General features: G+C 43.2%; 1 protein-coding gene across 6 annotated transcripts in view; it reads right to left on the bottom strand.

The window, feature by feature from the left end:
* The window catches only part of SGPL1 (sphingosine-1-phosphate lyase 1), a 75,510-nt gene that overhangs the window by 29,917 nt on the left and 28,018 nt on the right, over positions 1-17,575 (bottom strand). For all 6 annotated transcript variants that reach the window (XM_042908833.1, XM_042908829.1, XM_042908831.1 and 3 more), the window contains exon 3: positions 3,793-3,958. In XM_042908833.1, the coding sequence (XP_042764767.1) occupies positions 3,793-3,958 (166 nt within the window). The remainder of the gene's footprint in view (positions 1-3,792; positions 3,959-17,575) is intronic.

Raw genomic sequence — 17,575 nt, 5'->3', positions numbered from 1 at the left:
AAATTCAGAACAATTCCCTTATTTAACAGATGAAATAAATAACTAATGGGGCAGAAAGAGGTCTAAAACTCAGCAAAAAGGAGTCCCTTGAGCAGAAGTACAGTAATGTGGCTGGGTCGGGGAGGACAGAGTCAACTCTGCGTGCGATTTAACAGTACAGGTAGAAAGAACAGAAGTGTAAGATCGGAGATGGAGAAATTAGAAATGAAAAGATCATGTGGTCATGACCTGAAAAGATAATCTCAAAAGTAAAAGTCCCCAGAGGTACATAAAGAAAAGTAATTATAGTGTTTTAAGGTAATAAAATAGTAAGTGCCAATGCAAGGAAAACAATGTATGGTTCCTTGCAGCTTACAGATTCCTTTCAAATTATGCCTCTCGATACTCATATTACCCTATGACTAAGGAAGGCGGGTAGTACTTCTGCCCATTTTACTGTGAGGAAACAGGCTGAGAGAGCTTATGGGTGTTAGTTAAGGTGCCAAGGCTAGAAACTGGGAGTGTTATGACCTCCTCCCACCACATAACTCTGATTCCTAGTCATGAACTATGGACAACCCCACAGTTAAATCAACATCAAGTTATAGCGATATGAGCTGATAATCACAGAGCAGAATTAGGGAAGAGATAACACCGTAGAGGGCTGCTGACCCCTGCCCACACTCCCACCCCCATCTTCCTACAGCCTCCTGTTCTTATCTGTAGCAGCGTCCATCCTGTGTTCCAGAATTATCCTCTCCTCTCAGAAGTGTATTCAGAGTTTGAAGATCAGCAGAATTTATCTCTAGTCCAGACTTTAGACTCCTCTGGGGCAATATGCTAAAAATAACTCGACTGTTCAGTGGTAAGCACAATTCCCCTACATGAGCAAGGTACTGAAAAAACGTCAATTTTATCAAGACTATCTCCAACCTCTAGAGAGAAGACATTTTGATCTGTGTCTAAAATTCAAGTTAGAAGTTACAAAATAAAAAGTGTGTTGTGTGTGAAACTATATGAAATTGTTGACATTCAAAACTTTTGACCTACAAAAGAGATTTTGTATGGTTCAACTGGATTTAAATGTAGAAAAAGACATATGTCGGGGCGCCTGGGTGGCGCAGTCGGTTAAGCGTCCGACTTCAGCCAGGTCACGATCTCGCGGTCCGTGAGTTCGAGCCCCGCGTCAGGCTCTGGGCTGATGGCTCAGAGCCTGGAGCCTGTTTCCGATTCTGTGTCTCCCTCTCTCTCTCTGCCCCTCCCCCGTTCATGCTCTGTCTCTCTCTGTCCCAAAAATAAAATAAAAAAATGTTGAAAAAAAAAAATTTAAAAAAAAGAAAAAGACATATGTAAATAGTGGGTAGCTCTAGGAAGCAAGATTTTCATTTTATTCTCATGGCTTATCGGTATTGCCTACTTTTCTGCAGTGGACATGTACTACTTTCATAATAAGAAAAACATGTTATTAAAAACGACTTATGGGGTGCCTGAGTGGCTCAGATGGTTAAGTGTCTGACTTCAGCTCAGGTCATGATCTCATGGTCTGTGAGTTCGAGCCCCACGTCGGGCTCTGTGCTGACAGCTCAGAGCCTGGAGCCTGCTTCCATTGTGTCTCCCTCTCTCTCTGCCCCTCCCCCACTCATGCTCGCTCCCTCTCTCTCTCTCTGTCAAAAATAAACATTAAAAAAAATTCAAATAAATAAATAAACATTAAAAAGTATATAAATAAAGTTTAAAAAAATGACTTAAGGGGTACCTGGGTATCTTGGTCAGTGGAGCATGTGACTCTTGATCTCAGGGTTGTGAGTTCAAGCCCCACCTTGGGCATGGAGCCTACTTAAATTTTTTTAAAAATAACTTAAATAATGTGGAGTTGGGCTTACAAAGATTTACATGGCACATACCACAAACACACCGCTACTAGTAATTTTCTCACAGAGTGCACAGAGGCCAGCATATTCTGTTTGCGACATTAAAGGCAGGTAAGTACCAGGACCTAAGACGGCCATGCTTCTCCCACCAGGTGAGCAAAATGCAAGTAGGCACCGTGGCCCGCAGAAGTAAAGCCGGAAGTCAATGCCTGAAGCTCATACTCATCAGAGCAAAGAAATATAAATCTCAAAGAAATATAAATCTCCAGACTTCTAACCTTATGTTGCTTTATACAAATGCACCACCTTAAAAGGAGAAGTACTTAGAGTGGCGGCTGGTACGAGCTGGGGGGAAGCATGCTAATGGGGGCTTATCATTTAATGGGGCCAGGGTTTCAGTTCAGGGTACTGAGAAAGTTTTGGAGATGGATGGCAGGAGCGGTTGTGCCACAAACTGAATGTACTTGAAAATGCACAGAATAGTAAATTTTACGTCACATACATTTTAATCACAATAAAAAAGAAAGAAAGGGAAGTATATTTATTGCTACTCCTTAGAGTCCTCTGCAACAGACTGCTTCACCTGGAAGGACAAGATGGTGGGCACCACTGAACAGAATGCTTCCCTGGACAGGCTAAGCCTGAGAAAGACACAGGGCCTTGTGTCTCTGCGTGTCCCCTTCCAAGCCACTGTGGCAGAAGGGTTAGCCAGTCCCATACATCAGAGTTTAAGGGAAAATCTTACAAGGACCAGGAGCCGAAACTGAGGGCAGGGTTTTGAAAGCTGGAGTGAACTACAATTCAGACAGGGCAATCAACCCTCGTTTCCACTTTAAGTGCAATGTTTACTACGCCATAACCCTTTATTGTTACTGGAACAGCTCAGTGGCTCTCTGCAGGGTAAGCAGGTAAGACAGAATGTGGCTTCTACGTCAACTCTCCCGGGGAAACGAGAGGAAAGCAGACAAAGTACAGTGAAGGAGCCCCTTGAAACAGATGTTATCAGGGAGGCAAAGGGTCCTGGAAATTTTAAACAAGTGAGAAATGACAAGCAGTCCTCTTCAATGTTATTGGGTTTTTTCATCCCATTAATTCAGGCGCCCGCTGCTACGGGTGGGGACGGGGCGCAGAGGAGTGTTACAGAAACACCCACCACTCCTATTTCACTCACCAAGCACAACCTGCAGGAGGAAACAATCCACAAGGAGGGAACGCGCAACCAGGTTTGGCCGGGGAGGAAGGGTGGGTGCGACCCTAGGAAGGATGGCGGACCTGCAAACACGTCACTTCTCACCTTTCCTGCACTCCCGAGAAGGGACCTCCTCTTCACTATGTCCCTCAGGCTCCCTGAGTCACCACCCGGGAAGCTCAAAGTGTGCTGTCTGCCCCCTGACATCAGAAGTTCAACTCCAAGAGGACAGGGACCCTGTATAACCTGTGTCGCTATCCCCGGACTCCAGCACGGTGCCCGGCACACAGCAGACATTCAAATGGTCACTGCAACAGGGCTGTCCCAATTTCACACAGTCTGTAGTGAAAGGATGGCCTAAAATGAAAGTAATAAATTCTTGCTTGGGGAACTCTGGGCAATACAATTATGTTCCAGGCAAGAAACTAAACATGAGAAAGGCTTAAGCCATACTTTGAGATACCTGTGGATCCTTACAACAACTGATTTCTCAGGACTTTTTATGTAAGCTGCAGATCCAGAAAAATCAACAAAAGTAGTAACAGTTACATTCGAGTAGCTATTATAACTTTATGTAGACAAACTTATTATAATTTTACAGTGAGAAGACAATGCCCCACTTCCTATCTAAACAGATTTTAAAAATCAGAACCAAACCAAAGGCAAGAAATTAGTCCAATCCATCAGCCATGAGTTCTAAAGCTGGTGAAACTCCACTCTACCTTTCCAGACGGGAGGGGGCGGTATACTTACTCTCTGGCTGGAAGACGAAGCCATATACCCAGACTATCAGCAGGGTGCTCACGACACTGCAGGCAATCAGCTGCCAGGGCTCATACTTAGTACAATGTCCATTTACATAATTCTTGGCCTTTGTGGAATATACTTCCAAGATCTCAAGGTAGGGCTCAAAAGCCTTCTAGAAATACAAGGGGAAAAAAAGGAACATTACATTCAGAGAGAGAAGGGACTTCTGTTCTGCGGCCCTCCTTCTTCAAGGGCAAAGCCATTCATGACCTGGCCCCACCCCGGCAATACTCTTATCATGCTCTACAGTCCTCAAAGCTCTGCTTCCGAGTCAGGTGGACTTTGACAAGGGTTTTGATCTTCTGCCTTGTCTATAAAATAAATGGTTCAGCTGCATCATTTCAGCTCTAAAGCTTCACTACGACTGCAGTGCTCATTGCCCCACTCTCTTGACTCAAACGAATCCGCTGGATATGAAGGGCTCTCTCTTCCTCTCTACTTTATTGGAATCTCTCCCATCTGCTAACGCAGGGGGTGGGCAGATGGTTCTGTAAAAGGAAACAGTTCGGGTGTCACAGGTCAGCCAGTCTCTGTTACAACTACTCCATTCTGCCGTTGGTAGCACAGACACCACCATGGAGGGCGGGAAATGAGTGACCACGGCTGTTCCAGCAAGAGTTCGTTACAGATGCTAAAACTGGAATTGCATATCCTTTCACAGATCACAAAATATTCTTTTTGTAAAAACAATTTTTAAAATGTAAAATGTCATTCTTAGCTCACGGACTGTACCAAAACAGGCGGCAGGCCCGATTTGGCCCACAGGCCACAGTCTGCCAATCTCTGCTCTCAAGCCCAACTTGACTACAAAAGTCTCTTTTCATAACTTTTTAAAAAAAATTTTTAAAGGTTTAGTTACTTCGAGAAAGAGAGAGATAGAGAAGGGGGGGGTGGGGAGGGAGAATCTCAAGCAGGCTCTGTGCTATCAGCATGGAGCCCAAAGTGGGACTCGATCCGACAAACCATGAGATCATGACCTGAGCTGAAATCAAGAGTCAGACATTTAACTGACAGAGCCACCCGGGTGCCCCTTGATTACGAAACTCTTAAATTCTTATCATTATGTGTATCCCTCACAATATCTGGCACAAGCAAGAATAAAGTCCTCTCATCTGGACTCCTGAAAATTTCATGACCCACTCATGAAAATTCATCTCTCCCATTAAATTCTCCTCAGGTAGTCACTTGTGACTCCACACAGAGCTTATCACACTGTGCCCTGCAGTCAGTCTACTCATCTGTTTTTTATCTCTCTGACTACGTGGTTGGGTCCTTGAAGGCTGATCAGATCTTAATCATATTTATAAGCCCCCACAGTGCCCTGTACAAAACAAGTTCATCTGATAGTTTTTCATTCACTTATTCAACATTTGCAAAGGATCATCAGTATTTAAGGCATTAAGCTGGGGAAGCATTATGGTAACCATTACAAGGTCTTGCCCTCACTAAGCTTACAATCTAATGGGAAAGAGGTGTGTGTGTGTGTGTGTGTGTGTGCATATATATGTACACACACGCAAACATACACAGGCTGACGCATACATGAACAAATCATTCAAACTCATTAGGATCAATACTACAGAAAGGATATAAGTAAAGTGCTAAGAGAGACCACTAAGGAAGGCCTATCGAACTCACCTAAGAGGAGGTGGGGAAAATGTGGTTCAAAGGGTTTAAAAGATCTATCAAAGAAAATTCTCTTGGCAAAAAAGTTAAAAGGAAAAAAAAAAAAGAAGTCATACCAGGAAGAGAGAGCGACAGCTGCAAAAGCATTAAAAAAAAGTCTAGGGATGGCAAAAAACATTCGGCATGGTCTAAGAGCAGAGATGAGGACAGGGACCCATCTGTCTCAGCACGTCTAGGTCCGCAACACAGAGCAGAGTGCCCAGCGCACAGGCCACACCACACAGCACTTGGATAGTGGCTGACCAGGACCAAGTGCATGAGTGAACATGTCAGTTGGAGAACGGAGACTGGGAAAAGTACACTAGGTCCAGATTAGAAAGATTAGAAATGGTCTTAAAAACAAAAGACAAACAAACAAACAAAAAAAACCATGTACAGTGGGAATATAAATTGACAGGCAATTTTTGTAAAGTGATTTGTCACTGCCTATTAACGTTTTAAACATACTTACTTTGACCCAGATACTCCCCTTTTTGATATCTACATATCAAAGAGACAGGTCCAAGGACATTCACTTCAGTATTCTTTATAACAATGAAATTTAATATCCCAAATGTCCATTCATGGAGGAATGTTTAAATAATCTATAATACACACACTTTATGTATTCATACTATGCAGCATTTAAAAAAAAAGATCTGAATAAACCACATTAAAAATTCTCCAGAACATAATGTTGAGTGTAAAAAAAAAGGCAAATTGCAGAACAGCAGGAAACAAAAGGCATGGGTTGTTAATCAGGAGAGCAATTTTTTTTTTTTTTAAACAACCTGATGGGAGACGAGGAGAAGGAAGCCAGAGGTCAGAGACACAAATTTTCGTTAAGAGGAGCTGAAGCAGTCTAGGGGAGAAATAAACTGGGTTTGCAGTCATGACATTGGGGCTAAAAAGCAGCACAGATTTAAAAATGCTTTTTGGAGGTAGTACAAACAGGGTTTTCTAATTTCACAGATACAGGAAGTAAGTAGGGCATATAGAAGTAAGGAGTGGGAAGAATATAGGTAATTCCAATTTTTCAAGTTCATGTTTGAGAGACTGGGCAAGTGGTGTCACCATTAAACCATGGTAGACTAGACGAGAAAGGGAAGCTGAAGAAGGTAAAGGAGATTTTGAGATAAAGATAATGATACTAGTTTGAGTTATGCGCCTGTTAGAGATCTACATGCAATGTTCTAGTAGGAGTGTGAAAGCTTAGGAGGAGGACAGGTGCTCGACAAATGTTTACTGAAAACACTCCTATCCTTGGCAATTAGATTTCGGTATAAGGTCATTAACATCAGGCAAGTGCTGGCTTCCCTAGAGGGCTATCCATGGAAACACAGCTTATCTGCAACTCCTTCATAGCTCCTGGCCATTCCCCAGAGCCCACTGTTGCTATCAACAACCTCAATCCTGCACAGCAGTGACCGTGCTGGTCAGGACCTGAGGAGGACCAGAGGACTCTACCATCATCAAAGATGTATCATGATTTCCATCATCATAAAGAATCTTCTGGTGTTAACGCTATGATCTAACCAGATGGTTAAATAGTTATATGGGACACCTGGCTGACTTATGCGGAAGTGCCTGCAACTGTTTTAGGGTCAGGAGTTCAAGCCCCACATTGGGCATGGGTCCTACTCAAAAAATAATAAATAAATAGAGTGATAGATAGATAGTGTGTATGAATGGGATGATGGAAGAAATAATCACGCAGATCAGCTTTTCCTCTGGTGATACTAGTTCCTAATTAACCCAGAAAATAGAGGTTACCTATGTCAAAAGATGCCCGTAGATATTCTCAACTTTTCTTAGCACTTAACAAAGAGTAATATAATTAGCATTAGGGAGAGAGCAAAGAATCAGCAAATGCAAACTATGTCAATTTTCAAAAAGCCTATTAAGATATGAAGGCATTCCTCGCTAATATTTATAAAATTACTTTCAGCAAGAATATATGTTCTTGCCAACTGCTATAAGAAGATAATGCGAGTCCTTAGATTCCAAGTCCTTAAACACATCTCCTTAAGAAGAGATATATTTCTATATTCTCCTACTCCAAAGACAGAATGATACTGTATTTGGAAAGGTCCTAGTGAGCTTTTTGAGTAGGCAACTAGTTGGTCACGGAAATTACATCTCCTGGCCTCTCCCAGGTCCTTCTAGGTTACTACAAACAACCTAGGCTCAGTCCCCAACGAATAAGCACCTCACAGCACTAATGGCTCACTGCTTTATAGGGCTCTGTGGGCTAAGGTGTGCTATCTCCTTGGAAAAAAGGATGAGGCAGTCCCTTGGGGCCTTGCAAACAGCACAAACCCCAGGCTGGATCCTGATGCAATACTCCAGCCCTAGGGAAGAATACAATCTAAATGCTGAAGGGAACTTTAGAGATAAAGCCTACAATTTCACTTTATAAAACAGAAGCCCCCAAGTGAAACAGCATGCCCAGGCCCATCCAGACAGGCTTGTCAGAACCCAAGCCTCCTGACTCAGTGTTCAGTATTCCTTCAATTCCTCATTCTAAGTGTTCATGGACAGAGGATCTCTTAACACATTACCCTCCAGTGCTATCCCTAGGGTTTCCTTCTCCTAATTTATGTTCTTGGCAGAATCTACCTTGGATGTACTGCACAGATCATAACAAACTAAAATTGTATGCATGGGTCATGACTACAGGTAAACAGGTCTACATAGAAACAGCACAGAAACTTAATATAGTTATAATTACTATTTCCCACCGTGTCTTTTTGCTTACAGAAGTACATTTTTTGTCTATATACACCTGCATATATATTAATGATTACAATACTCAAGCTTTTGTTTATGTCAACTTAACCTGCATACTGTCTCTGGAAACACAAGAACTCTGAATGGTCATCCACGAAGGCCACTAGCTTGCTGTGCAACGCCAGGCAAATTATTTCACCAAGCTGTGCCTCTACTCTTTATCTAGAAAAAGGGACACAGAATAACAGTCACAGAATAAATAAATTGTGTTTGTGTCTATGCGTATCTGTGGGGGTGTGGGGGGGGTGTGTGGGCATTTATCTCCGACCCCTAAGAGAACGGTGGTTTTGGTAAAAACTCCGCAAGTAGAGTACTCCTTCCTTTCCAGTCTGTCATCAAATTGGGAATGTATTCCTCTAGAGGATAAAAACAAACAGAACACTCTGCCCACCGAATATATGTAAAATGGTGACAAAGAATACCGTAAATTTTTGTAAAGCATAATATTAAAGAAGAAAAGACAAACCTTCGTGGTAGGAGGATTCAAAATATTAACTCTTTTAAGAAGCTACTGTCAAATAAGGACGAGGAAACTACACGGCCTTTCTCTTCTTACTCATTCCATGTCTAATCAAATGGTTTAGGTTTTAGCTGATGCCTGGAAGACATCGAAATAGTACTCAATCATCCTAATCATTGTTAGACAAAAGGAGCTGCAAGAACTCATGGGAGCTTGGTGGCATGCTATTCCCAATCATGTTGAACTCTTTCAACCCCCAAATCACTTCAAGGGAGCAAGACACTTTCCTAAAAGTAACACAGCAATGGAAGTCTACAAATTCTGAAAATCTGAGACATGTTATTTGTTAGACCATGGGATTTCAAACTTTTCCAATACAGACACACAGAAACCATTTTACAACCATCTACACACATAGCAACAGAAAGATATGGAACCAAAACAAAAGTTTCCAGAATAATGTACCTAACGCCTTATTACTTGTGATGCACTTTTTTTTTTTTTCTATGTCTACTTTCTTTCTTTAGATGTTTGACCCATTGAATTGATTCTGCATCCCTCTAAATGGATCCTGACATTCAGGTTTAAAAGCAGTGCCTCAGCGATGGTATTCCCAGCTTCTTTAATTAGAGAAGGCGGTTGTGTAATGCAGTGAAGGCTGTTAACACAGAGGTATTGTGCAGCGTACAAGGTCTCAGCGCTTTTTACACTTATGATTTATTCTCTTCACATTTCTGCGAAGCCAGGATTATGATGTGATGAAACAAGTCAGTCAAAGAGATGCAGAAGTTTCTTCCTTACTGGTACCAGCCCAAGGCGATTCCCAGCAACTGCTAACTCTTCCCGTCCCTAAATGACTTCAAGAGCACAAGATTCCACAAGCAAGTTCCCACCGCGGCACTACCCACACCTCTTCCCCCAAAAAACTCCTTCGAGAACTAGCACTGAACTTGATCAACTGCCAATGAGGCAGGGGTATTTTTTCCACGTCGAATTTCTTCACTGCCAATTTATACCAGAAGAAACACTGAATAGGACCAAGAGAAAAAAACCATCTGGCAGACGTTTCCAGGCCCACAGTGGACGGTGCTTCCCTCCTCGGAGCTAACACAAATAACAACAATCCTCTCTCCAGCACCTCCCAGGGCGGACCGTCTGTACTCGTTTTATTCACGAGCAATGGCATCTCGGGCGGCTGCGGCGGCCCCAGGGCTGCCTCCCACACCCCCACCCGTAAGAGGAGGTCTCTCGGCAGCACATGCCCACGGCTACTGAAGCTCCCCGCCACTCGACAATGATTTTCCGAGCACCTACTGTACACGTGCTATTTTATAAGGATCAGAGATCACTTGTTTGCTTCACTTAGAACTTTCTCTCCCCTGCCAAACTCAAAGATTACGTGACCACCTGATCACAGAGGGACTAAAATTGAGAGAAGGCTAGAGGGGCCATGACAAACATGCAGAAGAAAGAGCGAAGTACTCAGGAGCATTAACTTACTTGTAGAGAACACTTAGTAATATTTATGTAACTTAAAGTTTTCGATGGCTTTCATATTATTTTATTTGTACTTTATAATCTCACACGTCCTCAGGTTAAGAATGAACAGTTTCGGGGCTCCTGGGCAGCTCAGTCCGTGAAATGCCCGACTCTTGATTTCGGCTCAGGTCACGATCTCACGGGTCCATGAGACCAAACCCCGCACAGGGCTCTGCGCTGACAGCGTGTAGCCTGCTTGGGATTCTCTCTCTCCCTGCCCCTCCCCAACTCACGTGTGTGTGTGTGAGTGCATGCTTTCTCACTCTCTCAAAAGTAAACATTCAAAGCAATAATAAATGTAAAATAAAATAGCAATAAAAACTTTAAAAACAATAGAATAAACAGTTTCACATCCTAGGTGGTGCAAAGTGAAATCAGAAAGGTTAAGTTTGCTCTACAGCAAAGTATTCAGTAGCAGAGTCAGAACTAAAACACAGGACTTCACGAGCAGAGTTGAATTCCAAGATGTCTGGAACCATCTCTCAGGGCTCCACAATATTACACACATCTAAACGTTTGCTGGAGGAGTCGGACCTAAAAGAAGAGAACTCAAGAAAACCAAATGCTGTGAGGCCCAGCAGAGGAAGCAACAAGTTATTCCAACATAGGTTCCCCTTCCTGCCCCTCCCACCTCAAAGAAAAGCAGGTTAAAGATCAAAGAAAAACATTCCCACTGTCAGGCTGACGGACTCTACTAATAATTTCCGAACTGCCACAGCGACACAGATTCCTTGCCAAAGAAAATGTGGCAACCGTGTTCAGTTGATTATTACCCAGCACAGAGTCGGCTAAGGTTTTCTGGTCAAAATCAAAGAGCGCGGGAGCTAGTTTCCCCAGCTTCCTTTGGCTCCAGTAACACCCTGTGCCACTCGAAATGCTCGCTTGTGCAAATGAGGGCTGCTGGCCACACGCAGACCAGAGTCCAAGCGTGAGTCTGTCTCTCACGGGAGGAGAAAGGAGAAACTCACAACAGTGACGCCTCACGGTATCACCGTGGAGTCACTGTAAAATCGGGATTCTGGGAAAGCCACTTCTCTGCTAAAGGTTCACCTTCCTATCACAGCACAATGACTTCTTTGCATTTCTACTATGCCAGATATCCAGTATGCCTCCATTCGGGCTATTTCTCAAGAGTCAGTCAGGGCCAAACTGCACTGGCCAACTGCACTGTGAGTTCATCTGTCCCAGCAGCAAAGCATTCAACCCTGGTGGGGGAGAACAGCCAAGTAACTGTTTTCACACGTGACCTCTCTTATGGTACCAAGTGCAGATTAGAATACAAACAACACAATTTTTCTATGTCCTACACTACTTTTAATGTGGTAAGAACCCAACAATTACTCAAATGAAGTAATTACAGTACCGCATCTACTCAGCACTGCTCTGTAAGACCCCAGGGAGGATTCGGCCTCCCCTCTCCTGCATCTCTCCCACTGACTTGAACCTGTGGAGCAGAATCGCTGGTATTTGTAACCAGACTGCACACACCAGCACCGTTCTGATGAGCTCACAAGATACATCGTCTCACAGCCACCAGGGACGACAGGTTAAAGACCAGTACATGACCACTCTCCATCCCTCACAGATGAAGACGCTGAAACCCAAAGGTCACACAGCCTCCCCACCCCTTCTTTTGCAGAAGACTCGCTCAGTAATTGACTTAACATATTACGAAGACTCAGTCACCAAACTCGGCGGCTATCCATCTTTCAGATGAGGGTAAAAAGGCATCCCCAGGCATCCCTGGAAGTGTGAGGGCCCAGTCACGTCAATCCATAAGACCGCTTCACTGCTCCTGGCTAATAACTATTCTTAAGCCAAACACTAATGAAAATCAAAACTTGCCACCACCCTGCAATGCTGCAGAGAAAAAGGGACTTGTTTTTCCTCTTCTGTCCACTTTCTTTACGTCTAGTACAACTACACACTTCACCACTCAACAGTTCTTCCAGAAGAGCCAGAAATCCAAGCTTTAAAGCAGGAATGGGCTGCTAAGTAAAAGAAAAACCTGTTTTACCCAGTTCACCCACTGTCTTAATGTCTTGCGATCAGATGGTACTCTAAAGCCCGGGACTAAGGTTAAGGAGTAAAGTTCAAGGACAGGAGACCCCAAAGAGTTAGTGTAGTCATTCTTACTTCCCTTCTGCCCTAAAAACACAGAAAACAAAGCTAATTAAATGGTTCTCTTTCATATCACATTCTGCAGAATTTCAAAGCGCAAACAGGTAAGAAAACACTATTGTTTTTAGAGCCTTCAAAGGCATTAATGTTTATTAGCAAAACCAGATCACAAGCCTGAAGGAAAAACTCCCTTGGGTCATTAAAGAAGTAAGAACCGAGCAATGAAACCAAATACAGAAATGTTTGAAGGGACTGAATCATCATTTCTTAGGAGGTAAAGGGCAAACCATACACTTCCTCCAAAACTCCACTATGTGAAACAAGAGATCCGGTATCTGAGAAGTTCACCTCAACAAGCTTAACAGTCCACGTTTTCCCTTCCAGCCATGGCTCAAGAGTCAGAGGTACACGCTTGGTACTATTCCACAAACATTTACCAAGTCTAATAACTGCCCTACACTTAGCCCTAGATTATTCAGGCAAAGCACCTTACCATCACGGAGACACAATCTTGGCCTCAGAAAGGAGACTGACATGCCATGTTCTCAAGTCATTAGAAGCGTACTCATGGATGGGGCGCCTGGGTGGCTCAGTCGGTTGAGCGTCCGACTTCAGCTCAGGTCATGATCTCACAGTCTGTGAATTCAAGCCCCGCATCGGGCTCTGTGCTGACAGCTCAGAGCCTGGAGCCTGCTTCAGACTGTGTCTCCCTCTCTCTCTGCCCCTCCCCTGCTCATGCTCTGTCTCTCTCTGTCTCAAAAATAAATAAAAACATTAAAAAAAAAAATTTTTTTTAAAGTGTACTCATGGAAAATCAAAGCTTCTGAGCTCGTAAAAGCTGACAGCCCTAAACCTGCCAAACGGGTGGATCAGTTTTTGATTTATCTACTCATGGTCAGGACAAGGCATCAAGTGAAGACTGGTGTGGTTTCTGTCAACTAAGGATTCTGAGCCCCTGTCTTCTGTAATGCATCAAGAAAGGCACCATGGGGAGCTTAAACTAGGAGCGAATGCTAAATGCAGAAAACCAAGTTCAATAAGCAGAGGAACAGGCTGAGGGATGTTGAGGTAAGAGCAATTACGGGTTTCCTTGCTAAATAGATGGTCACCCAAAGGCAAGGCGGTAAGATGTGGGCAGAAGGTACTACTCAAACTTGATGGCCTTAACTCCCAGTCTCTCGTGGTAAGTAGCCCAGTGTGCACATACACAGAAGTCATCTTCAAATTACAAAAGTTCACTATCCTCTGAGCACTACAAATGGTAACTCCTTAGACTGCAAGCAAGGACCAGCAGAAATAATCCTGTATTCTACACACATAAAGGGGAAGTCTTGACTTCCCTGAGTATACCACAGTTGGGGAAGAAGTCAGAGGGCTTCTCCCTTCCCAGACTTAGTTTACTAAAAGGATTATCTACCTTTGTCCCTGAGTGAAGATACCTAGACTTTCCAGATTATATTTATAGAAATCTCCATTGTCAATAGTCCTGCTGCTGTCAGAGATAAGAAACACTGAGTGTATGCCCAGAAGTGGAACCTAAGTCAGTTGCAAAGTCTACCTCTCTGGAGATTTCGAACATGTAATCTTATTCAAAAGCACAAACCAGAGACCAATCCCTGGGTCTCTGACTGGCCCTCAATTGATGTAAAACACCCTTTGGCAAGTCGGCCTTTAAAATCCAGTCACAAAGGAGCTATTTTTTTAAACTGAGGTAAGACACTCAATTTAAAGTTAACATTTGAAAGAGTTTTAAACTTTTTTGATCGTCAAAAGTGCAGAAGACAGGGGCGCCTGGGTGGCGCAGTCGGTTAAGCGTCCGACTTCAGCCAGGTCACGATCTCACGGTCCGTGAGTTCGAGCCCCGCGTCAGGCTCTGGGCTGATGGCTCAGAGCCTGGAGCCTGTTTCCGATTCTGTGTCTCCCTCTCTCTCTGTCCCTCCCCCATTCATGCTCTGTCTCTCTCTGTCCCAAAAATAAAAATAAAACGTTGAAAAAAAAATTTAAAAAAAAAAAAAAAAAAAAAAAAAAAAAAAAAGTGCAGAAGACAATGTGTGATTTCGATGGAAAATTATACATTGTCTAGGATGTCCCTCTACGCTACCAGAGTCTGATTCTAAGGAAGCTATTTTACAACTCTGGAAGTTGGAAATGATTACAGCAATGCAAACCACTCTTCATCTATAAACACGTAAAACCTGCCACGTGGTAAAGGTTCAAGTGACTTCCCTCTCCACTATGGAAGAAAATAGTTTGGGTGGCATTTGTGTACTCATTTTAATGTTCTTAATCTATAAATGTGTCTGTTCTTCAGGCACATGAAAAGATGCTCAACGTCGCTCCTCATCAGGGAAATACAAATCAAAACCACACTCAGATATCACCTCACGCCAGTCAGAGTGGCCAAAATGAACAAATCAGGAGACTATAGATGCTGGAGAGGATGTGGAGACATGGGAACCCTCTTGCACTGTTGGTGGGAATGCAAATTGGTGCAGCCACTCTGGAAAACAGTGTGGAGGTTCCTCAAAAAATTAAAAATAGATCTACCCTATGACCCAGGAATAGCACTGCTAGGAATTTACCCAAGGGACACAGGAGTACTGATGCATAGAGGCACTTGTACCCCAATGTTTATAGCAGCACTCTCAACAATAGCCAAATTATGGAAAGAGCCTAAATGTCCATCAACTGATGAATGGATAAAGAAAGTGTGGTTTATATACACAATGGAGTACTACGTGGCAATGAGGAAGAATGAAATATGGCCCTTTGTAGCAACGTGGATGGAACTGGAGAGTGTGATGCTAAGTGAAATAAGCCATACAGAGAAAGACAGATACCATATGGTTTCACTCTTATGTGGATCCTGAGAAACTTAACAGAAACCCATGGGGGAGGGGAAAAAAAAAAAAAGAGGTTAGAGTGGGAGAGAGCCAAAGCATAAGAGAACAAACTGAGGGTTGATGGGGGGTGGGAGGGAGGGGAGGGTGGGGGATGGGTATTGAGGAGGGCACCTTTTGGCTTAACTGACTGAGCCACCCAGGCGCCCGAGGAGGGCACCTTTTGGGATGAGCACTGGGTGTTGTATGGAAACCAATTTGACAATAAACTTCATATATTGAAAAAAATAAAGAATAAAAAAATAAATAAAAATGTGTCTGTTCTTTGGACCTTTCTTTCAAACCGGTTAGAACATCTGCCTGGTTTCCTCTTTATAAGCAAAGTAAAATTTTAATGTGTGTTCATTTTGTATTTGTTTCAGTGTCATGATTTTACCTTTTGTGAATTTTTTTTTAAGTAGGCTCCCTGCTTAGCATAGGGCCCAACGTGGGGCTTGAACTCATGATCCTGAGATCAAGACCTGAGCTGAGGGGCGCCTGGGTGGCTCAGTCGGTTAAGCACCTGACTTCAGGTCAGGTCATGATCTCACAACTCGTGAGTTCGAGCCCTGCATCGGGCGCTGTGCTGACAGCTCGGAGCCTGGAGCCTGCTTCACATTCTGAGTCTCCCTCACTGTCTGCCCCTCCCCAGCTCACACACACTTTCTCTCTCTCTCTCTCAAAATTAAATAAAACATTAAAAAAAATTTTTTTCAGCAACAACAAAAAAAGGACCTAGGCTGAGATCAAGAGTCAAAGGCTTAGCCAACTGAATCACCCAGGCACCCTTTGAAAATTATCTTTTAACAAAAGCTAAAAACTCTCAGTCCCCAAACTTCCCCACAAAAAAAATGCTTGGGAACATGAAACCTGAAGATAATTACAAAGGGCTCAGGACATCCTAAAAGCCATCACTGGGGTCCATCTTCCCCAGGTTAATGACCCCCTCTCTAAAACGAATCACAGAAGTATTCTATTATATGTAAAGTAAACCCAAGACTCCCGTGTTCCCTGTAGGAGAAGTAGCATCCATTACTTCAAATTCTCCAGGACAAGCCTCAACACTATAATAAAAAGGAACGACATTCTGATCCATGTTACAACAGGATGACCCCTCAAAACACCATGCTAAGGAAAACAGCTGATCACGAAAGACCAGACACTGTAGAATTCTGTGTGTATGCAGCACTCGGAATAAGGGTATGTGCAGACAACAAGCAGGGTGGCGGCTTCCAGGCCCGGGGACTGCAGCCACATAAGGGAGTAAGTACTACAACTGGGGGGTCTCTTCTGAAAATGTTCTGAGATTGTGGGGATGGCTGCACAACTATGAGAACACGATAAAAAACTGATGAACTGTACACTTTAAAAAAAAAAAAGGGGGGGGGGGCATTATGACCCAGCAATTTCATCTCTGTCTACCAAACGTAGCTAAGACCAACCACCTAAGATCCACAGGCTTTCTTTAAAAACAAAAACAAAAAAAAAACACAAAAAACCCCCCAAAAACCCAAAAGCCTTTCTGAAAACAAGTTGCCATATGGGCCAAAAACCAGCAGAAACTCTGCAATTCCAGAAACACAGAATAAAGCTTTGGACTCCAAATGAAATCAACCCTAGATGTCTAAAACTAACTTAGAAATTATATACAAACTAGACAAAGAGGATCACTATTGTCTTACGGTATGTATTTTTAAGAGTTTATAAACAGAATTATTAACTGCTACATTTTTAGATGAGGTTTTTAAAAAACACTTTCTCCTTTGGCAGCTCATAAACACACACTCCAGCCACTACCCGGGGTATGTGAAAGGGACAGCCACCTCTGAGTGCCGTGCTGAACTGACACTCGTCACGACTTCTGTGGGATCGCCGAGTGGCCTGTTACTAGTGTTCTATAGGCAGCCGTGGTGCCCTGGAAAGTCTGGAATGGTAATCAAAAGCTTCTACTCTAATTTTAGCTCTGTGTGGCCTCTGGCACATTACTAAGTCTCGATGCAGCAGGATTTTGCTCATCTGCAAAAACAGATGCCATTGCTATAATTCAACAAAAAGTTCACCGGACAAAAAGATACCCCCATCTATCTACTCTCAGGGCTGCTGTGAGTATTCAGTGCAGTAAGGTAATAAGAAAGCAACCGCAGATAATAAACACTAAGTATTTGAGGAATCGGAATCTCTGTGAGGAAACATTCCCCTTTCCTTTTCAGTAAGCAGCAAGGACAAGTAACCTTTGCAATGTCTCAAGCAAAGTCCCACAGATAGAGCGGGGAGA

The sequence above is a fragment of the Panthera leo genome, chromosome D2 (assembly GCF_018350215.1).
Source record: "Panthera leo isolate Ple1 chromosome D2, P.leo_Ple1_pat1.1, whole genome shotgun sequence".
Lineage (NCBI taxonomy): Eukaryota > Metazoa > Chordata > Mammalia > Carnivora > Felidae > Panthera > Panthera leo.
This window is presented reverse-complemented; position numbering and strand designations above follow the sequence as displayed.